Here is a 23760-nt window from a genome sequence, read left to right as displayed (position 1 = left end):
GAAGATGGTGTGCGTTATTATTCTGGAGCTTCATCGAGCACGAGAAAAGCGAGGCGAGACAAAGGCTGACCACTTCCTGGCGAATCTGGCGCTCGCTGCAGCAGATCCAGAATGCGCCGCTCTTCAAAGCGAGCCAGCGGGGTCAAGGAATGCAGAATGTAAAGTGCCGAGTGGTTGTCGAGAGCGTGCAGCTGCGCCAGCAAAGCCTCCATGGAGAGACCTCTGGAAGCCACAGAGCATCATTACAATAACTGATACTCATACAAATACTGTATATTAGAATTGGATCCAATGCTCACGGGTTGTTGTTTTTACACCACTCAAGAATTCTAAGCTGGGAGGACAAAAGGTTGGCAAAGTCTTGCAGGACACAGTCATTGGCTGATGCCTACAAAGGGGAAAAAAGTCACTTCAACAACAAAATAAGGCCGACAAAAACATACGTAAAAAAAGACAGTTATATTTTATTATGGGGGTTAATTTGTGTCTTTACTACGAGAGCTTTTTTTGTCACGGAATTTATGTACCTGAATTTTTTGCATTTGAATGTTGTGAACTGAATTTTTTTACATTAAATTATGCTGACAATTTCATAGAATTTTTAAATACTGAATTTTTTACCCACAATATTTAAATACTGATTTTTTTACACTGAAATTTTCAGCACTGATTTTTTAAGTTTTTATTAAAAAAGCTGTTTTGTCTCCTAATTTATGTATCTGAATTTTTTGCGTTTGAATTTTGTAAACTGAATTTTTTTACATTAAATTATGCTGACAATTTCATTGAATTTTTAAATACTGATTTTTTTATACAGAAATTTTTCTGCCCTGATTTTTTTAAGTCTTTATTACAAAAGCTGTTTTGTCTCCTAATTTATGTCTCTGAATTTTTTGTGTTTGAATTTTGTAAACTCAATTTTTTTTACATTAAATTATGCTGACAATTACATTGAATTTTATGCACTGATTTTTTTTTTTTACACTGAATTTTTAAATACTGATTTTTTTACACTGAATTTTTCAGCATTGATTTTTTAAGTCTTTATTATGAAAGCTTTTTTTGTCTCTGAATTAATGTATCTCAATTTTTTGCAATTGAATTTTGTAAACTGAAATTTTTACATTCAACCATGCTGACAAGTTTTTTACACTTAATTTTTAAATACAGATTTTTTTTAAGCTAAATGTTTTCAAAATGAATATTATACACTGTTTTTTAAAACAAATATTTTTTTTCCATTGAGATTGTCAGCATAATTCTATTCACAAAATTCGAACAAAAAATTCAGTTACCGTTAAATAAATTTAGTGTAAAAAATAAAATAAAAAAGCTTTCGTAATAGACACAAATTAACCTCAATACCCATCACAAGCAAGGTACAATTGTACTATAAGAATGCTTACTTTAGATTGACACACACAATCAGGTAATAATGGATATAATGTCATGTTTATTGCGTGTAATTTAATATCATGTCATGTGTGGTCGTAATGTAATATAATGCATGTAATGTGTCATGTAGCATCATGTAATGTAATATATAATATATACTGTATGTACTGTAATGTAATTTGTGCAATGTAAAATCCATCCACCCATCCATTTTCTACCGCTTATTCCCTTTGGGGTCACGGGTGCCTATCTCAGCTACAATCGGGCGGAAGGCGGTGTACACCTTGGACAAGTCGCCATCCCATCGCAATGTAAAATGCAATGTGAAATGTACTGTAATGTAATGTGCGTACTGGTAATATGAAATGTAATGTGTATAATGTACAAACCCCGTTTCCATATGAGTTGGGAAATTGTGTTAGATGTAAATATAAACAGAATACAATGATTTGCAAATCCTTTTCAAGCCATATTCAGTTGAATATGATACAAAGACAACATATTTGATGTTCAAACTCATAAACTTTAGGTTTTTTTTGCAGATAATCAAGTTGGGAAAGGTGGCAATAAATACTGATAAAGTTGAGGAATGCTCATCAAACACTTATTTGGAACATCCCACAGGTGTGCAGGCTAATTGGGAACAGGTGGGTGCCATGATTGGCTATAAAAACAGCTTCCCAGTCTTTCACAAGAAAGGATGGGGCGAGGTACACCCCTTTGTCCACAACTGTGTGAGCAAATAGTCAAACAGTTTAAGAACAACCTTTCTCAAAGTGACATTGCAAGAAATTTAGGGATTTCAACATCTACGCTCCATAATATCATCAAAAGGTTCAGAGAATCTGGAGAAATCACTCCACGTAAGCGGCATGGCCGGAAACCAACATTGAATGACCGTGACCTTCCATCCCTCAGACGGCACTGTATCAAAAACTGACATCAATCTCTAAAGGATATCACCACATGGGCTCAGGAACACTTCAGAAAACCACTGTCACTAAATACAGTTGGTCGTTACATCTGTAAGAGCAAGTTAAAGCTCTACTACGCAAAGCGAAAGCCATTTATCAACAACATCCAGAAAGGCCGCCGGCTTTTCTGGGCCCGAGATCATCTAAGATGGACTGATGCAAAGTGGAAAAGTGTTCTGTGGTCTGACAAGTCCACATTTCAAATTGTTATTGGAAATATTCGACATCGTGTCATCCGGACCAAAGGGGAAACGAACCATCCAGACTGTTATAGGCGCAAAGTGTAAAAGGCAGCATGTGTGATGGTATGGGGGTGCATTAGTGCCCAAGGCATGGGTAACTTACACATCTGTGAAGGCACCATTAATGCTGAAAGGTACATACAGCTTTTGGAACAAAATATTCTGCCATCTAAGCGCCATCTTTTTCATGGACGCCCCTGCTTATTTCAGCAAGACAATGCCCAGCCACATTCAGCACGTGTTACAACAGCGTGGCTTCGTAAAAAAGGAGTGCGGGTACTTTCCTGGCCCGCCTGCAGTCCAGACATGTCTCCCATGGAAAATGTTTGGCGCATTATGAAGCGTAAAATAGGATAGCGGAGACCCCGGACTGTTGAAGGACTGAAGCTCTACATAAAACAAGAATGGGAAAGAATTCCACTTTCAAAGCTTCAACAATTAGTTTCCTCAGTTCCCAAACGTTTATTGAGTGTTGTTAAAAGAAAAGGTGATGTAACACAGTGGTGAACATGCCCTTTCCCAACTACTTTGGCACGTGTTGCAGCCATGAAAAAATTAAGTTTATGAGTTTGAACATGAAATATGTTGTCTTTGTAGCATATTCAACTGAATATGGCTTGAAAAGGATTTGCAAATCATTGTATTCTGTTTATATTTACATCTAACACAATTTTCCAACTCATATGGAAACAGGGTTTGTCATATTTGATGTAATGTGTGTCATGTAATATGTAGAGTAATGTAATGTGTGTACTGTGTGGTGTAATATTTGATGTCAAGTGTGTGGCGTTGCGGTGCAGACCTGCTGATGATGAAGGACGGCGAGCAGCGTTTGAGCGGAGCTGAGACTGTGACAATGCGTCCATCCCAGCAGCAGCAGCAGGCGACACAGAGGCTGGAATTCGGAGCGAAGCATTTCTCTCAGGTGGGTGAACTCCTGGTGTTTGATCAGGTCAAGTGCGGTCACCTGCATTCAGGGCGAGGACATTTCCTTGCTTGAAGTTTGAACTTAACTCGAGCAATCAAAGGCCGTACGGTCTACTTTCTCTTCTCATGTCGGATAACTTGATCTGACATCGCACACCTGCTTGACTGTAATGTTGTGGCAAAATTCATATTTTAGTAATCCCTTGTCTAACAACTATTTTAGACTAAGCAACAGTCCTCGTCTGAGTATTGTTTATTTTCACTGCTTTGGCCTGCAATGTGTCTAAAAGATACTAATCTTCATTTTGCTAAATTCCTCGGGCCCCGCGGAGATAGCTTGGTTCTTCTTACAACCCCACACATCCCAAGAACATGAGACCAGGACTAGAGATGTCCGATAATGGCTTTTTTGCCGATATCTGGTATTGTCCAACTCCTAATTGCCGATTCCGATATCAACCGATACCGATATATACAGCGGTGGAATGAACACATTATTATGCCTCATTTTATTGTGATACCCGCTGGATGCATTAAACAATGTAACAAGGTTTTCCAAAATAAATTGACTCAAGTTATGGAAAAAAAATGCCAACATGGCACTGCCATATTTATTATTGAAGTCACAAAATGCATTATTTTTTTTAACATGCCTCAAAACATCCATCCATCCATTTTCTACCGCTTATTCCCTATTTTGGGGTCGCGGGGGGTGCTGGCGCCTATCTCAGCTACAATCGGGCGGAAGGCGGGGTACACCCTGGACAAGTCGCCACCTCATCGCAGGGCCAACACAGATAGACAGACAACATTCACACACTAGGGACCATTTAGTGTTGCCAATCAACCTATCCCCAGGTGCATGTCTTTGGAGGTGGGAGGGGCCTATCCCCAGGTGCATGTCTTTGGAGGTGGGAGGGGCCTATCCCCAGGTGCATGTCTTTGGAGGTGGGAGGGGCCTATCCGCAGGTGCATGTCTTTGGAAGTGGGAGGGGCCTATCCGCAGGTGCATGTCTTTGGAAGTGGGAGGAAGCCGGAGTACCCGGAGGGAACCCACGCATTCACGGGGAGAACATGCAAACTCCACACAGAAAGATCCCGAGCCTGGATTTGAACCCAGGACTGCAGGAACTTTGTATTGTGAGGCAGACGCACTAACCCCTCTTCCACCGTGAAGCCCTGCCTCAAAACAGCACCTTGGAATTTGGGATTTGGGACATGGGGGTGGAGGCGTTCCGAAAGAGTTAGTGCTGCAAGGGGCTCTGGGTATTTGTTCTGTTATGGTGCAGATGTTGTCCAGAAATGTGTTTGTCATTCTTGTTTGGTGTGGGTTCACAGTGTGGGGCATATTTGTAACAGTGTTACAAATTGTTTATAAGGCCACCCTCAGTGTGACCTGTATGGTTGTTGACCAAGTATGCGTTGCATTCACTTGCGTGTGTGAAAAGTCGTAGGTATTATGTGACTGGGCCGGCACGCAAAAGGCAGTGCCTAAAAGACACGCCCCCAATGTTGTTGTCTGGGTGGAAATCGGGAGGAATTCGGGAGAATGGTTGCGTCGGGAGATTTTCGGGAGGGGCACTGAAATTTGGGAGTCTCCCGGGAAAATCGTGAGGGTTGGCAAGTAGATAGATAGCTCGGTTGGTAGAGTGGCCGTGCCAGCAACTTGAGAGTTGCAGGTTCGATTCCCGCTTGTGCCATCCTAGTTACTGCCGTTGTGTCCTTAGGCAAGACCCTTTACCCACCTGCTCCCAGTGCCACCCACACTGCTTTAAATGTAACTTAGATATTGGCTTTCACTATGTAAAGCGCTTTGAGTCACTTGAGAAAAGCGCTATATAAATATAATTCACAAAAAAATTCACATTAGATAGATAGTACTTTATTGATTCCTTAAAGTATGACTGGGAGACGCAACTGCTCTGTACTTCTCCCTACGTCCGTGTAGCACTCTGTACAGCGGCGTTTTAAAAAGTCATAAATTTGGCTTTTTTTGAAACCGATAATTTCCCATATTGCATTTTTTAAGCATTTTATCGGCCGATAATTTTGGCAGTCCGATACTGCAACTTTGTGACTTCAATAATCAATATGGCAGTGCCATGTTGGCATTTTTTTCCATTTTTTCCCGCCCGCCCACCTCCAAACCCGCCCCCAATCAAGGTTGGCGAGTACGTCGACAGCCAATTTTTTTTTATACATCCAAACATGCTGAGCGCCACCTACCAAGACCTGCTCCAAGAAGTGCTTCCTGCTACTAAGGCACTCGAAGTAAATCATCTTCCACACAGACGCACGATTCTTATGGCAACACAGACTGAGGGCCAGCTTCTCTGCTTCGGGCAGGTGCACTGAGGAACAAAAACATCAGGCTTTTAGAAAAACACACAAAGGCGACATCAATGTGGCGGTGGGGCCTTCACCTTGGGAATCAGGCGCGCTCCTCAGCAGATGATCCCTCTGTAGCCTCAGCGCGGCCGAGCCGTACGCCGACACAAGAACGTGGCATCGCGGGCCGCAGCAGCGAGCTCAGAGACCCTCTCCTCTGCCAGGGGCCCCTCTCTGGCCGCCCACAGTGCTTCACACAGTGCCTCCAACTGCCCGCTGATGGCACCAGAGTTCCACGGCATCACAGCCAACACGGCGTTAGATCTCCTCCACCCCACTCCGCTGTCCTCCTTCCGCTCTGGTCTCTGGCTTTGCTAGTTTGTCCGAGGCAGGTGGCGGATATATGAACACGTGCTGCAGGGCCGCGTCGTTGATGCTTGGCTCGTCCTAAGCATTGACGATAGCTTTTCAGACATCCAAGCTAGAAATGTTGTGATGCCATTGTGTGTTCTGTGTATTCCCGAGGCCCTAAACCAGGGGTGTCAAAGTCAAGGCCGGGGCGGGCCGGAACCATGATCTATGGCCCCCGGGATGATATGTCATTACCGTATTTCCTTGATTTGCCGCCGGGTATATAGTATGCACCTGCCTAAAATTACTGCCGGGTCAAACTCGTTTCGCAAAAATAATATTTTTATTAGCGCATGTCTAGAATTGGCGACTTGTCCAGGGTGTACCCCGCCTTCCGCCCGATTGTAGCTGAGATAGCCGCGCCAGCGCCCCCCGCAACCCCAAAAGGGAATAAGCGGTAGAAAATGGATGGATGGGATAGAATTCCGCTGGTCAAACTCGTTTCGACAAATAATTAGCATATGCCCTAGAATTCCCGCGGGTCAAACTCGTCACGTCCACGAGTGACACTTCACCTGTCATCATTTCAAAATGGAGGAGGCTGATTTCAATCATTTGAAATCGCATAAAGGGAAGGAGATTAAGAGCTATTCAGTAGGATTTAAGGTCCAAGCTATTGAATATGCTAAAAAGAACAGTAAGCAGCTATGTTTTATTAATATACCGTAGCTGCGTGTGTCAAATATGAGTCATTTAAATGACTCCCGCCTCCTGGTGGTAGAGGGCGCTAGTGATCTTCTTGCGACTAATCGGCTGCAGAAGAAGTGACAACAAGCAGCAAGAGTGAGCAGCGATCGTTTAGTTTTTCCTCTCGCTTGCACTTTTACATGGAGGATTACATATCTAAAATAAAACAGTTTTCTAAACTGGACTTTCAATGGAAGCAGGAGGTAATAAAGGAAGATCTCCATCGAGACAGAGACTTTTAAAACTGAAGAAAGATAAGGAAGACTTCTATAAACAAGTTATCGATGCTTTGATCAGAAGGAGCTGCGCATGGACTTCATTTATAAGTAAAGGTAAGACCATAATAAAGTTTTTTTTATAAAATGTGCTTTTCATGATGGTATCCTTACATCACACTCAAATTTATAAGCGCAGGCCTAAATTTACCGCATGCTTTGGTAAGTGCCGGAGTGAGAAGAGGTTTTAAAATAATTAGCGCAATGGCGGCAATTCAAGGAAATACGGTAGTATTAGAATCGGCCCGCAGGCCACAGCCGCCTGCTGCTGTTTTGCACGCACCAATACTCTATCGGCGTTGGCGCTAGGAATTTTCCAAATGGTATCCTGGGGATCCCATCAAGTCATAAAGATGGGGTGCCACAAAAAATGTGTATTGGGATAAGGTAAACATCTGTTCAGTATTTTAACATAAAAGTGTTTGATTGTGAGGCATTCAAAGCCAAAAAATGCAACGGGTGCATCAGACCCACAAACGCTGGCTGAGTACCAACAATACGAACATTGCAAGTGTTAAAGTAGAAGAAGCAAACACCTGCCGAACACGGCGCTGATCAGTTACTGGACCGGTTGCCATAATCATGGCAACCTTGTAAAACCATCTTTACCATGAATTGATTAACGTGGACTTAAACAAGTTGAAAAAACTTATTGGGGTGTTACCATTTAGTGGTCGATTGTAGGGAATATGTACTGTACTGTGCAATCTACTAATTAAAAGTTTCAATCAATCAATCATTTATTTTTTTTGCCATTGCTCCAAAAAAAAAAAAATGACAAAAAAAATCCATGTTATAGTGAATTATTTCAAAGCTCCAATTAGTTCAAATATTTCACTTTAAAATGTTTTATGTGGTAAATAATGCAGTTGCCATATAAAAACAAAGTTTCTTTGACAAACGAGCATAAACAAACAACATAATAGTTAAAACGTAAAATCGACAGATACTTACGAGATCAACTTCAGATATAAGTGTTGAAAGTAAAAAAAAAAAAAAACCTAATAAAAAATGTATCACTTTCTGAGTGGGGCACCTTTTGGATCCTAAATCTATTTAGTGGTATTTTATTTATCTTTTCACTGTGATTACTCAAAAATAATAAAGAATTAAAATCAATGGTGTCCTGCATTATTGATCTTTTAGGGCTCAAATTACTAAATACTGCATATTTCAGTTTTACTATTAAAAAAACAAAAATGTTATTGACAGAAAAGCTATAAACTTTTTTTTTTTAAAGTTGATATAGAGATTTACTGTAGGCGTTAAATAAAAAATAATACCAATTTGACTTATTTTTAACATTTTAATAACTGAGACCCTTTAAGGTAAAATAATTTCTAAAAATCCATAAATTTTGTTGTGGTTTGAAAATCAATCATCAATCATTCAATGATTTATTTTTTTGCCATTGCTCCAAAAAAAAAAAAAAAGACATAAAAAATCCATGTTGTAATTAATTACTTTCAAAGCTCCAATTAGTTCAAATATCTCACTTTAAAATGTTTTATGTGATAAATAATGCATATATTGTGCAGTTGCCATATAAAAACTAAGTTTTCTTTGACAAACGAGCATAAAACAAACAAAATAATAGTTAAAACGTAAAATCGACAGATACATTACGAGATCAACTTCAGATATAAGTGTTGAAAGTAAAAAAAACAAAAAACTAATAAAAATGTATCACTTTCTGAGTGGGGCACCTTTTGGATCCTAAATCTATTTAGTGGTATTTTATTTATCTTTTCACTGTGATTACTCAAAAATAATAACGAATTAAAATCAATGGTGTCCTGCATTATTGATCTTTTAGGGCTCTAATTACTAAATACTGCATATTTCAGTTTTACTATTAAAAAAAACAAAGATGTTGACAGAAAAGCCATAAAACATTTTTTTTTTTTAAGTTGATATAGAGATTTACTGTAGGCGTTAAATAAAAATAATACAAATTTTTCTTATTTTTAACATTTTAATAACTGAGACCCTTTAAGGTAAAAGAATTTCTAAAAATCCAAAAATGTTGTTGAGGTTTGAAAATCAATCATCAATCAATCAATGATTTATTTTTTTGCCATTGCTCCCAAAAAAAAAAAAAGACAAAAAAAATCCATGTGTAATGAATTATTTTCAAAGCTCCAATTAGTTCAAATATTTCACTTTAAAATGTTTTATGTGGTAAATAATGCAGTTCCCATATAAAAACAAAGTTTTCTTTGACAAACGAGCATAAACAAACAAGATAATAGTTAAAACGTAAAATCGACAGATACATTACGAGATCAACTTCAGATATAAGTGTTGAAAGTAAAAAAAAAAAAAAAAACTAATAAAAATGTATCACTTTCTGAGTGGGGCACCTATTGGATCCTAAATCTATTTAGTGGTATTTTATTTATCTTTTCACTGTGATTACTCAAAAAATAATACAGAATTAAAATCAATGGTGTCCTGCATTATTGATCTTTTAGGGCTTTAATGACTAAATACTGCATATTTCAGTTTTACTATTAAAAAAAACAAAGATGTTATTGACAGAAAAGCCATAAAACCTTTTTTTTTTTTTTTTAGTTGATATAGAGATTTACTGTAGGCGTTAAATAAAAAATAATACAAATTTGACTTATTTTTAACATTTTAATAACTGAGACCCTTTAAGGTAAAATAATTTCTAAAAATCCATAAATTTTGTTGTGGTTTGAAAATCAATCATCAATCATCCATCCATCCATTTTCTACTGCTTATTCCCTTTCAGGGTCGCGGGGGGCGCTGGCGCCTATCTCAGCTACAATCGGGCAGAAGGCAGGGTACACCCTGGACAAGTCGCCACCTCATCACAGGGCCAACACAGATAGACAGACAACATTCACACACTAGGGACCATTTAGTGTTGCCAATCAACCTATCCCCAGGTGCATGTCCTTGGAGGTGGGAGGGGCCTATCCCCAGGTGCATGTCCTTGGAGGTGGGAGGAAGCTGGAGTACCCGGAGGGAACCCCACGCATTCACGGGGAGAACATGCAAACTCCACACAGAAAGGTCCTGAGCCTGGATTTGAACCCAGGACTGTAGGACCTTCGTGTTGTGAGGCAGACGCACTAACCCCTCTGCCACCGTGAAGCCCTCAATCAATCAATGATTATTTATATACCCCTAAATCACTAGTGTCTCAAAGGGCTGCACAAACCACAAAACAAACCACAATGACATCCTCGGTAGAGCCCACAGAAGGGCAAGGAAAAACTCACACCCAGTGGGACGTCGACAATGATGACTATGAGAAACCTTGGAGAGGACCGCATATGTGGGGTCACCCCCTCCCCCTCTAGGGGAACCGAAAGCAATGGATGTCGAGCGGGTCTAACAAGATACTGTGAAAGTTTCAAAATGGCCCCGCATGCTTTAATTTTTCCGGTGTGCGGCCCTCAGTGGAAAAAGTTTGGACACCCTTGGTTTATACGATACAATATCAAACACAAGGTAACATTCCTCCTCTCCTTTATACTGCTGTAGTGTAATAGTACCTGAAGAAATGTGCGAGCGACTGAGCGAGTCGGGGCCGCTTCTTCTGCAGTAAGGCCTGCAAAACAACACTCCACGGCAGCTTGGGCGCACGTCAAACCTTCAACGCTGCCTGTGGGGGCAAACGCCCGCTGCACCTGCTGCTGGAGCACAATAGATGTTGTCATCCCAACACATACATGAAAGGACTTTTTGCTCCATGATCAGAGGAGAGTGGAACCTTAAGGACGGGCTCCTCGATGCTTTCTGACCACAGATGTTCCAACAAAAGGAGGAACTCCAACTCTCTTTTGACGCTGGAAGGAACCTGTCATGCAGAATTAAATGACAGATCGAAGCAAAAATGTTTATACTGTAGATATGTATATATACAAACCCCGTTTCCATATGAGTTGGGAAATTGTGTTAGATGTAAATATAAACAGAATACAATGATTTGCAAATCCTTTTCAAGCCATATTCAGTTGAATATGCTACAAAGACAACATATTTGATGTTCAAACTCATAAACTTTTTTGTTGTTGTTGCAATAATTAACTTTAGAATTTGATGCCAGCAACACGTGACAAAAAGGTTGGGAAGGTGGCAATAAATACTGATAAAGTTGAGGAATGCTCATCAAACACTTATTTGGAACATCCCACAGGTGTGCCTGCTAATTGGGAACAGGTGGGTGCCATGATTGGCTATAAAAGCAGCTTCCATGAAATGTTAAGTAATTCACAAACAAGGATGGGGTGAGGGTCACCACTTTGTAAGCAAATTGTCGAACAGTTTTAGAACAACATTTTTCAAAGACCTATTGCAAGGAATTACAAATCATCAAAAGGTTCAGAGAATCTGGAGAAATCCCTGCACATAAGCTTTGATATTACGGACCTTTGATCCCTCAGGCGGTACTGCATCAAAAACCGACATCAGTGTGTGAAGGATATCACCACATGGGCTCAAGAACACTTCATTAAAACCACTGTCAGTAACTACAGTTGGGTCGCTACATCTGTAAGTGCAAGTTAAAGCTCTACTATGCAAAGCAAAATCCATTTATCAACAACATCCAGGGACGCCGCCAGCTTCGCTGGGCCCCGAGTTCATCTAAGATGGACTGATGCAAAGTGGAAAAGTGTTCTGTGGTCTGACAAGTGCACATTTCAAATTATATTTGGAAACTGTGGATGTGGTGTCCTCCTGAATAAAGAGGAAAATAATCATCCGGATTGTTATAGGTGCAAAGTGTAAAAGCCAGCATGTGTGATGGTATGGGGGTGTATTAGTGCCCAAGGCATGGGTAACTTACACATCTGTGAAGGCACCATTAATGCTGAAAGGTCCATACCGGTTTTGGAGCAACATATGTTGTCATCCAAGCAACATTATCATGGATGCCCCTGCTTATTTCAGCAAGACAATGCCAAGCCACATGTTACAACAGCGTGGCTTCATAGTAAAAGAGTACGGGTACTTTCCTGGCCCGCCTGCAGTCCAGACCTGTCTCCCATGGAAAATGTGTGGCGCATTATGAAGCGTAAAATAGGACAGCGGAGACCCCGGACTGTTGAAGGACTAAAGCTCTACATTAAACAAGAATGGGAAAGAATTCCACTTTCAAAGCTTCAACAATTAGTTTCCTCAGTTCCCAAACGTTTATTGAGTGTTGTTAAAAGAAAAGGTGATGTAACACATTGGTGAACATGCCCTTTCCCAACTACTTTGGCACGTGTTGAAATTCTAAGTTAATTATTATTTGCAAAAAAAAAAAAATGAAGTTTATGAGTTTGAACATCAAATATGTTGTCTTTGTAGCATATTCAACTGAATATGGCTTGAAAAGGATTTGCAAATCATTGTATTCTGTTTATATTTACATCTAACACAATTTCCCAACTCATATGGAAACAGGGTTTGTACGATGTTACTGTACAAGACAGGGTTTGTACGATGTTACTGTACAAGACTGGGTCAATGGTTTTAGTAGTCAGTCCCTTACTGACTTGTATTACTTTATTGAGTTTTGTGTTTCTGTGACATTTTCCTGCTGCATTGCATGAAAACACTCAACAAAATATTTGTAGTAAATTCTGTTAGTTCCACTTTACCCGCTCTTCCGTCTGTTTTTCCAAAACCTGAAGCCAAAACCATGCCAGCATGTGTGGACTGCCCACAGACTCCCACCTAAAAGCACACATTGTTGTTTACACAACACATTTGAATGAATAAAAACGCACACAAAGCACATGAGTCAAAGCGATAGTCTTGTAAAATGACGACATGTTGCACGAGGCCTGGCCGATATTTGTGTTTTATATCGGTCCATATCGATAATTATTGATATTTTTAAAACCTATCGAATAAAAAGTTGCAGAAAAAATATATATTAAAGGCCTACTGAAAGCCACTACTAGCGACCACGCAGTCTGATAGTTTATACATCAATGATGAAATATTAACATTGCAACACATGCCAATACGGCCGCTTTAGTTTACTAAATTGCAATTTTGAATTTCGCACCGAAGTATCCTGCTGAAACCTCTCAGTATGATAACGCGTGCGTGTGACGTCACGCATTGTAGAGGACATTTTGTTCCAGCACCGTTCACAGCTATAAGTCGTCTGTTTTCATCGCATAATTCCACAGTATTATGGACATCCGTGTTGCTGAATCGTTTGCAATTTGTTCAATGAATAATGGAGACGTCAAAGAAGAAAGCTGTAGGTGGGAAGCGGTGTATTGCGGCCCGCCTTTAGCAACACAAACACAGCCGGTGTTTCATTGTTTACATTCCCGAAAGATGACAGTCAAGCTTTGCTATGGAACAGAGCGGTCAAGCAAACACGGTTGGATTGGACCACACACACAAAGTACAGTGTATTATGCAGCCATCATTTCGAAAGATCGTGTTTCGAAGAGGGTCCCTTGCGAAGGGCAGAGATGGGCATCGCCACCACCCGTCGACTGGTGCTGAAGAAAGGTGCGGGGGCGACCTTCAGGTTGTACAGGTACGACCATATAATCTCACTAAAACACTAGTAACACAATAACCAGATAAGGGATTTTCCAGAATTATCCTAGTAAATTTGTCTAATAACATCTGAATCGCTCCCACTTTATAGTCCATTTTTCTAATCCTTCACTCTGACTTTCCTCATCCACAAATCTTTCATTCTCGCTCAAATTAATGGGGTAATCGTCGCTTTTTCGGTCCGAATCGCTCTCGCTGCTGGTGGCCATGATTGTAAACAATGTTCAGATGTGAGGAGCTCCACAACCCGTGACGTCACGCGCACATCGTCTGCTACTTCCGGTACAGGCAAGGCTTTTTTATTAGCGACCAAAAGTTGCGAACTTTATCGTGGATGTTCTCTACTAAATCCTTTCAGCAAAAATATGGCAATATCGCGAAATGATGAAGTATGACACATAGAATGGAGCTGCTATCCCCGTTTAAATAAAAACATCTCATTTCAGTAGGCCTTTAAATGCAAATGTTTCTTTTAAAAAGTAACCTTCAGCTATCACGGCAGAAAGGAAAGAAAGCATGGAAAACACTCAATGTAAACATTTCTAAAATCACATTTAACACTTAACAAAAATCTCTTAAAATGAAGATGCAAAAATAAGGAATACGTAAGAAATGCTTAAGAAAGTTTAACAAAATAGTGCAAAGTGGTAAAATGTAAACATAGAGAAACCTGAGAACTATTTTCTGCAGGTTTAGTTCCATAAGTTATTGCGCTTGATATTGTTTTATCGGCCCGGCCCTACGTTGCACTCACTTGAACTTGTAAGGATGACAAACAGCGGCCTTGAGGATTTCCTGCAGCTTCTCCGAGTGTCCTGCGGACTTGACCAGCTGAGGCACGCAGGCGCTTGCTAGCTCCCACTCGCCACACCTAAGGCACCTCTTGAAGTACTCAAAGAGGTCCTGAAGCGACGCCTCGGCCTCACAGCCAAAAGCATGCATCGCCGGCTCCATTTGGGACCCTGCTCCGGCTCAAGGGGAGGTGTGTCCAGGTCTTAGTTGTGGACCAGAAGGAGAATGGAGGCTTCTTAACCTGAAAGGAAGCAAAAAATAGCAATCATTTGAATGTCTCCAAAGCTGGACACACTGTTTATTCAACCAAAGGGGAATTTTGCACCAACGTCACTTTTAGGGCTGCAACAAATAATCAATTAAATCAATAACAAAAACCCTTGGATTTATATTCTGTTGTTTTGATTAATGATTAAGCCCAGTGGGACTCAAACTTGTTTGGCCTCATTTCTCTTTGGCACATAAAAAAAATAACAGTTTGTCTTCCGTAAACAGCAATGTTGTGACACTCTTAAACAGGACAATACATCCACTTACTGTACATGCATATGTGACAATAACATCTACGGCTTTTAGAGCAGTGGTTCTCAACCTTTTTTCAGAGATGTACCCCCTGTGAACATTTTTTTCATTCAAGTACCACCTAATCAGAGCAAAGCATTTTTAGTTGAAAAAAAAAAGATAAAGAAGTAAAATACAGCACTATGTCATCAGTTTCTGATTTATTAAATTGTATAACAGTGCAAAATATTGCTCATTTGTAGTGGTCTATCTTGAACTATTTGGAAAAAAGGATATAAAAATAACAAAAAACTTGTTGAAAAATAAACAACTGATTTAATTATAAATAAAGATTTCTACACATACTGCGATGAGGTGGCAACTTGTCCAGGGTGTACCCCGCCTTCCGCCCGATCGTAGCTGAGATAGGTTATGTATACTTGGGGAAAAGACGCTGAAACGGTTGCCAGAAAACTTCCAGCAGCCATGGAGAAAGTGGCAAGATGGCTACATGACTCTCGTCTTACATTAAACATTAACAAAATGGCAACAAAGTATTTTGTAAACAAATATAAACTGTCATCCTTTCCAAATATAAGGGTTAATAAGGAGATAATACAAAATGTTAGTGAATATCGTTACCTGGGTGTCATTTTAGACCCAACACTTGGCTTTAAAAAACACATCAAACAGATGTGCCAGAGTCTTAAATACAACATAAAAACGTTCAAATGTATCAAGAATTCGTTAACACTGATGGCAGCTCAAACTTATTTCAATGCAATGATTATGTCTCGTTTTTATTATTGTATAACATGTTGGTCGCAGGCAAGCAAAATGACTCAGAGGCCATTGGAAACTTTGCACAAACAATCACTTAAAATTCTTGACCGAAAACCACAACACCACCATCACTGTTTAGTTCTCCAAAAATATAGATTGTTAAACTTGGCTAATATTCAAAGATTAGCATCAATACGAATGGCCCATCGAATCCTGAATAACATTGCACCAGCGCCACTTAAGCACTTTGTCCAGTTTACATCTGCTGTTACAACTAAAAACCTCCACCAGGGGACAGTGTCCAATCCAATCCACTTTATTTATATAGCACATTTTAACAACATTTTTCCAAAGTGCTGCACAACAATGTTAAAAACAACATTCAAATACTATCCTGAGCTCCGCCAATGACTGAAGAAAAACAAAAAACAAAAATAAATACATATAAAACCAATATAAAATCCATCCATCTTCTTCCGCTTATCCGAGGTCGGGTCGCGGGGGCAGCAGCCCAAGCAGGGAAGCCCAGACTTCCCTCTCCCCAGCCACTTCGTCTAGCTCTTCCCGGGGGATCCCGAGGCGTTCCCAGGCCAGCCGGGAGACATAGTCTTCCCAACGTGTCCTGGGTCTTCCCCGTGGCCTCCTAAACACCTCTCTAGGGAAGCGTTCGGGTGGCATCCTGACCAGATGCCCGAACCACCTCATCTGGCTCCTCTCCATGTGGAGGAGCAGCGGCTTTACTTTGAGTTCCTCCCGGATGGCAGAGCTTCTCACCCTATCTCGAAGGGAGAGACCTCAAACTCATTTGGGCCGCTTGTACCCGTGATCTTATCCTTTCGGTCATGACCCAAAGCTCATGACCATAGGTGAGGATGGGAACGTAGATCGACCGGTAAATTGAGAGCTTTGCCTTCCGGCTCAGCTCCTTCTTCACCACAACGGATCGGTAAAGCGTCCGCATTACTGAAGATCGATCCGCCTGTCGATCTCACCATCCACTCTTCCCTCACTCGTGAACAAGACTCCTAGGTACTTGAACTCCTCCACTTGGGGCAGGGTCTCCTCCCAACCCGGAGATGGCACTCCACCCTTTTCCGGGCAAGAACCATGGACTCGGACTTGGAGGTGCTGATTCTCATTCCGGTCGCTTCACACTCGGCTGCGAACCAGTCCAGTGAGAGCTGAAGATCCCGGTCAGATGATGTCATCAAAATGTCATCATTTTATTGCATGATTTTTGTATCCTTTTAATTTAGTTAGCCAGGGACTGCAGATGGAAATGAGATATTTAGTTATAATCTGGTACACAACATATCTGTCTTTCAGCTTAATGTTTCTGTGCATTCTCCCTTCTAATGGGGCGGTTTAGTTCGGTTGGTAGAGTGGCCGTGCCAGCAATTTGAGGGTTGCAGGTTCGATTCCCGCTTCCGCCATCCTAGTCACTGCCGTTGTGTCCTTGGGCAAAAGACTTTACCCACCTGCTCCCAGTGCCACCCACACTGCTTTAATTGTAACTTTAGATATTGGGTTTCCACTATGTAAAGCACATTGAGTCACTAGAGAAAAAGCGCTATATAAATATAATTCACTAATAAAGACTCAACTAAAAAACTAAACAAATGTCAAGTTAGCATTAGCATTAGCTTCAGCCTAGCTAAAAGTCCGCGCAAACTTCCAGAAACACCGGTAACATTGTCGTGTCCAAATACAAGGTCAAGCTTTAAAATAAACTACTTACTCATGTCATTGTGTCGTCTTTTTGTGAAGTTTCCCCCGAAACCTGCAAGGTTGTTTACGCTGGACTAGCTTACATCGGCTCCGTGACGGTCTGTCAATCACGTGACTTGATCTGATCACCTGACTCACTGGCAGCTGATTGGTCAAGAGCGAGGCCTTGTGCTGCCTTCGCGTGCTGTCGAAAATACAGCAACTTATTGTACAAAATTACATCTATTTTCGATTTCTTTAAAGTAAAAAACACAATTTAAGACTGTAGTTATTTTCAAACATTTAGAGGTCTCACTTCTCTTACAAACACGGTCAAGTATGAAAAACAGCAACACTGAATATTTTAAAACGGAACCGACGCAAAGGCAGCATCAGTTGAGCGAACAATTTAGATTTGTGCAAAAATCTACACATTTACTTTTCACATGCACACAATAATAATACAACAATAACATTAATAATAATAATAACAATAATAATAATAAGAATTTAAATTGTATTTTAGTGTTTGAAATGACTACAACTGGCTCCTCTCAACGAGATGTTGTCGCTATGGCAACAGGCTGGAGGTAGGATCAGTCCTTTTTGGCATCAATCCGCCAAGCAGCCACACTGCGTCACGCCCTGAGTGGAATGGAGGACACCGACAAGAAAGGAAATGTATGTTGCCTCGTTTTCTTTCTTTGACACAGAAAATGCTTTCAAAAAATGTTATTTAATGGATTATTGAGGGGGAAATGGTTCATCCAGCTTATTGTTTCAAATCCTTGTCAATAAAGCTCATCGCTCCCATCCTGGGCTCACGTCATCATCCGGCAAATCAGAAAGTGCTATGGCGTCACCGTGCATGCATTGTCTCGCAGGGGGAGTACGTCGGAGAGATAAAGGGCGGTCTGCGGCCTTCAATGAAGCTGGTGGTGATGGGAATTGTTGCAAAGAAACCCAAAAGGTACGTGTGTTTGCAAGGATGTGTGCATGCTTTTTTTTTTGTAGTACAGCAGGGGTCACCAACGCGGGTCGCCCGTAAGGACCAGATGAGTCGCCCGCTGGCCTGTTCTAAAAATAGCTCAAATAGCAGCACTTACCAGTGAGCTGCCTCTATTTTTTATATTGTATTTATTTACTAGCAAGCTGGTCTCACTTTGCTGGACATTTTTAATTCTAAGAGAGACAAAACTCAAATAGAATTTGAAAATCCAAGAAAATATTTTAAAGACTTGGTCTTCACTTGTTTGAATAAATTCTTTTTTTTTTTTACTTTGCTTTTTATAACTTTCAGAAAGACAATTTTAGAGAAAGAATACAAACTTAAAAATGATTTTAGGATTTTTAAACACATACCTTTTTAATTCCTTCCTCTTCTTTCCTGACAATTTAAATCAATGTTCAAGTATATTAATTTTTTCTATTGTAAAGAATAATAAATAAATTTAAATTTATTTCTTCATTTCATCTTCTGTTTTTTCGACGAAGAATATTTGTGAAATATTTCTTCAATCTTATTATGATTAAAATAAAATAAAAATATTCTGGCAAATCTAAAAAATCTTTAGAATCAAATTTAAATCTTATTTCAAAGTCGTTTGAATTTCTTTAAAAAAATTTTGTTCTGGACAATCTAGAAGAAATAATGATTTGTCTTTGTTAGAAATATAACTTGGTCCAATTTGTTATATATTCTAACAAAGTGCAGATTGGATTTTAACCTATTTAAAACATGTCATCAAATTTTTAAAATTAATCCTAATCAGGAAAAATTACTAATGATGTTCCATAAAATAAAATTTTTTACATTCTTTTCAAAAAGATTTGAATTAGCTAGTTTTTCTCTTCATTTTTTTCGGTTGAATTTTGAATTTTAAAGAGTCAAAATTGAAGATAAACTATAATTCAAAGTTTAATTTTCTTTTTTTTTCTCTGTTTTCTACTCTTATAAACCGTTCAGTTAAGAGTTTTTTCATCATTTATTTTCTACGAAAAACCTTCGGTAAAAGGAAAAAAAATGTACGAAGGAATGACGGACAAAAATACTCATTTTTATATATATATATATATATATATATATATATATATATATATATATATATATATATATATATATATATATATATATATATGTTAGATTAGATTAGATTAGATTAGATAGTACTTTATTCATTCCGTCAGGAGAGTTCCTTCAGGAAAATTAAAATTTTCAGCACAATCCCATTCAAGATCAGACAAACATTACAGGGAGACAGAACAGGATCGCTGACGGGTCTGCCGGCTTCCAGCGCCCCTTACAAAAAAGATGACATACAGGTAAACAAAGGGGGGGGGGGGGGGGGGGGGGCGAATAGAAGATTAAAATGAAATAAAAAAATCGGTCTTAGCCTGGGCCTTGGAGAGGGGGTGCAGACTGAGGCCAAGGGAAAAAAAAACAAAAAAAACAACAAAAAAAACAACAACAACTATATATATATATATATATATATATATATATATATATATATATATATATATATATATATATATATATAGACAGAGAGAGAGAGAGAGAGAGAGGATGCTAACGTTAGCATACTAACATTTTAAACAGATTTTTCAGGTATACTAAAAATTATTTTCTACTTGACGAGATTTTATATTGTATTTCTAGAAATCTGTCTGGTTTTAGGAGCTATTTACTTATTTTTACACAATGACTGGTCTGTATTTTAGCAACATTAAAAAAAACAGGCCCTGCATGCTAGCTTATTTAGCAGGTGTACGCCTTAGTGTCATATATTAAGTTAAAGTAGCAATGATTGTCACGCACACACACTAGGTGTGGTGAAATGATTCTCTTCATTTGACTCATCACCCTTAATCACCCCCTGGGAGGTGAGGGGAGCAGTGAGCAGCATCGGTGGCCACGCCCAGGAATAATTTTTAGTTATTTAACCCCCCAATTCCAAGCCTTGATGCTGAATGTCAAACTTGGAGTTAATGGCTCCCATTTTTATAGTCTATGGTATGTGCTAACTCTTAGCATAGTACTGTTAGCATGCTAGCTTTTTTTTTTTAACTCTTTTTGATCACATTTTTTGTTGCCTGATGCTATCTGGCCAGCGTGCTAACTGTTAGCATGTCAGTTCAGTTTTGGCTTATCAACATTCTCATGAAATTTCTACCGATTTTGCATTTTTTTAGTTCTTCGAAAACAATTTATATAGCCTAGTGGTTAGAGTGTACGATGGGTAGGTTGTGAGTTCAAACCCTGGCCGAGTCATATTGGTATAGCTCGGTTGGTAGAGCGGCCATGCCAGCAACTTGAGGGTTGCAGGTTCGATCCCCGCTTCCGCCATCCTAGTCACTGCCGTTGTGTCCTTGGGCAAGGCACTTTACCCACCTGCTCCCAGTGCCACCCACACTGCTTTAAATGTAACTTAGATATTGGCTTTCACTATGTAAAGCTCTTTGAGTCACTAGAGAAAAAGCGCTATATAAATATAATTCACTTCACTTCACAAAGACTATAAAAATGGGATCCATTACTTCCCTGCTTGGCACTCAGCATCAAAGCTTGGAATTGGGGGTTAAACCACCAAAAATGATTCCCGGGCGCGGCCACCGCTGCTGCTCACTGCTCCCCTCACCTCCCAGGAGGTGATCAAGGGGATGGGTCGAAGGCAGGGAATAATATCGCCACATCCAACGTGTGTGTGACTGTGACAGTTGCTTGTTGTCGCTATGCGGGTTCCAAGGACCATCAAGGAAGGACATGGTTTTCGCAGGTTTGACTCTTGTTTATTCTTTAAATAACGCAAGCTTGTCTGCGGTTGGGTCGCTTTTCAGCTCCTTCTCTAATGCTCCCTCCTCGCTCGCATTTCAGCCGGCCGCGTCGTCGCTGTCTTCGGCTCGCTTTCTGTCGCTCTCGGTCCTCAGGTACTGCTGCGGGCCTCGATCTCTCCTCCTTCTCCCCTTTTATACGGTGTGAGGAGATAAGTGTGTGCCGAATTAGATTGCAGACTGCGCCTTTTTGACGGGAGATGGGTATGTTTTTGTGCAGCATTGAGGTGGTGGTGTCCTGCAAGCCTCACAGGGAGGAAGACGAGGAGGACGGCGAGTCGGAGTCGGAAGGCGACGTGGGTCTCCAGCTGAAGGTCACCTTCACAGATAAGGCGGTTCAGCGCAACGCCCGGCTGGATGGGAAGTGGGGTCGTGCTGAGAACACCCTCTCTTTCTTCCCTTTTGCACCCGGAGAACCTTTTAAGGTGGGTTCCTGCTCACGGTGGTGACATCATCACAACTACATGTGGAGCATTCTAAAACAACATTTTTTGTAATAATATTAATGACTTTTATTACATTGTCCAATCAGATGCAAGCATCTAAGAAAAAAAATATCCAAAAAAAGCAAATAAATTGTTATAATTAAATAGTATTATTATATTGTTTATACCTGTTTTTTTCAAAACAAAAACCTGATGATGGAAATACGTGATCTTTGTAAAACTGGCTCAAAGGAACAAAAGAACTGTTTCATTTGTTCCATAATCAATTAAGTAATTGATACAACATTGAAATAAAGAGGCAAAAGAAAGTATAAATGTATATTAATATTATGTTAGATCCACTATGGACTGGACTTTCTCACTATTATGTTAGATCCACTATGGACTGGACTTTCTCACTATTATGTTAGATCCACTATGGACTGGACTCTCACTATTATGTTAGATCCACTATGGACTGGACTCTCACTATTATGTTAGATCCACTATGGACTGGACTCTCCCTATTATGTTGGATCCACTATGGACTGGACTCTCACTATTATGTTAGATCCACTATGGACTGGACTCTCACTATTATGTTAGATCCACTATGGACTGGACTCTCACTATTATGTTAGATCCACTATGGACTGGACTCTCACTATTATGTTAGATCCACTATGGACTGGACTCTCTCACTATTATGTTAGATCCACTATGGACTGGACTCTCACTATTATGTTAGATCCACTATGGACTGGACTCTCACTATTATGTTAGATCCACTATGGACTGGACTCTCCCTATTATGTTGGATCCACTATGGACTGGACTCTCACTATTATGTTAGATCCACTATGGACTGGACTCTCACTATTATGTTAGATCCACTATGGACTGGACTCTCACTATTATGTTAGATCCACTATGGACTGGACTCTCACTATTATGTTAGATCCACTATGGACTGGACTCTCTCACTATTATGTTAGATCCATTATGGACTGGACTCTCACTATTATGTTAGATCCACTATGGACTGGACTCTCACTATTATGTTAGATCCACTATGGACTGGACTCTCACACTATTATGTTAGATCCACTATGGACTGGACTCTCACTATTATGTTAGATCCACTATGGACTGGACTCTCACTATTATGTTAGATCTACTATGGACTGGACTCTAACTATTATGTTAGATCCACTATGGACTGGACTCTCACTATTATGTTAGATCCACTATGGACTGGACTCTCACTATTATGTTAGATCCACTATGGACTGGACTCTCTCACTATTAAGTTAGATCCACTATGGACTGGACTCTCACTATTATGTTAGATCCACTATGGACCGGACTCTCTCACTATTAAGTTAGATCCACTATGGACTGGACTCTCACACTATTATGTTAGATCCACTATGGACTGGACTCTCTCACTATTATGTTAGATCCACTATGGACTGGACTCTCACTATTATGTTAGATCCACTATGGACTGGACTCTCACTATTATGTTAGATCCACTATGGACTGGACTCTCACTATTATGTTAGATCCACTATGGACTGGACTCTCTCACTATTAAGTTAGATCCACTATGGACTGGACTCTCACTATTATGTTAGATCCACTATGGACCGGACTCTCTCACTATTAAGTTAGATCCACTATGGACTGGACTCTCACACTATTATGTTAGATCCACTATGGACTGGACTCTCTCACTATTATGTTAGATCCACTATGGACTGGACTCTCACTATTATGTTAGATCCACTATGGACTGGACTCTCACTATTATGTTAGATCCACTATGGACTGGACTCTCACACTATTATGTTAGATCCACTATAGACTGGACTCTCACTATTAAGTTAGATCCACTATGGACTGGACTCTCACACTATTATTTTAGATCCACTA

At 40.0% G+C, this 23760-nt stretch overlaps 2 protein-coding genes across 3 annotated transcripts in view; one reads left to right on the top strand and one right to left on the bottom strand.

Annotated features, from left to right (window-relative positions):
- Positions 1-17728, bottom strand: part of zfyve26 (zinc finger, FYVE domain containing 26) — an 80188-nt gene extending 62460 nt beyond the window's left edge. Inside the window, 12 exon segments of the mRNA XM_061893923.1 lie at positions 71-222; positions 300-388; positions 3414-3578; positions 5765-5889; positions 5962-6052; positions 6055-6313; positions 10768-10829; positions 10831-10905; positions 10986-11072; positions 12862-12937; positions 14541-14819; positions 17601-17728. Coding sequence (XP_061749907.1) covers positions 71-222; positions 300-388; positions 3414-3578; positions 5765-5889; positions 5962-6052; positions 6055-6313; positions 10768-10829; positions 10831-10905; positions 10986-11072; positions 12862-12937; positions 14541-14740 — 1381 coding nt within the window. The 5' untranslated portion in view covers positions 14741-14819; positions 17601-17728.
- A 418-nt stretch (positions 17729-18146) lies between these two features.
- si:ch211-10a23.2 (Galectin-related protein A-like) overlaps positions 18147-23760 on the top strand; it is a 14523-nt gene continuing 8909 nt past the window's right edge. For both annotated transcript variants that reach the window (XR_009806012.1, XM_061893941.1), the window contains exons 1-3: positions 18147-18250; positions 18454-18539; positions 21621-21825. Coding sequence is in view for 1 of the 2 variants with exons in the window: in XM_061893941.1 (XP_061749925.1) it covers positions 18224-18250; positions 18454-18539; positions 21621-21825 (318 nt within the window). In the remaining variant the exon portion in view is untranslated. The remainder of the gene's footprint in view (positions 18251-18453; positions 18540-21620; positions 21826-23760) is intronic.

Source organism: Nerophis ophidion, linkage group LG03 (assembly GCF_033978795.1).
Source record: "Nerophis ophidion isolate RoL-2023_Sa linkage group LG03, RoL_Noph_v1.0, whole genome shotgun sequence".
Classification (NCBI taxonomy): domain Eukaryota; kingdom Metazoa; phylum Chordata; class Actinopteri; order Syngnathiformes; family Syngnathidae; genus Nerophis; species Nerophis ophidion.
The sequence above is the reverse complement of the archived record's forward strand: the minus strand, read 5'-3'. Positions and strand labels throughout refer to the sequence as shown.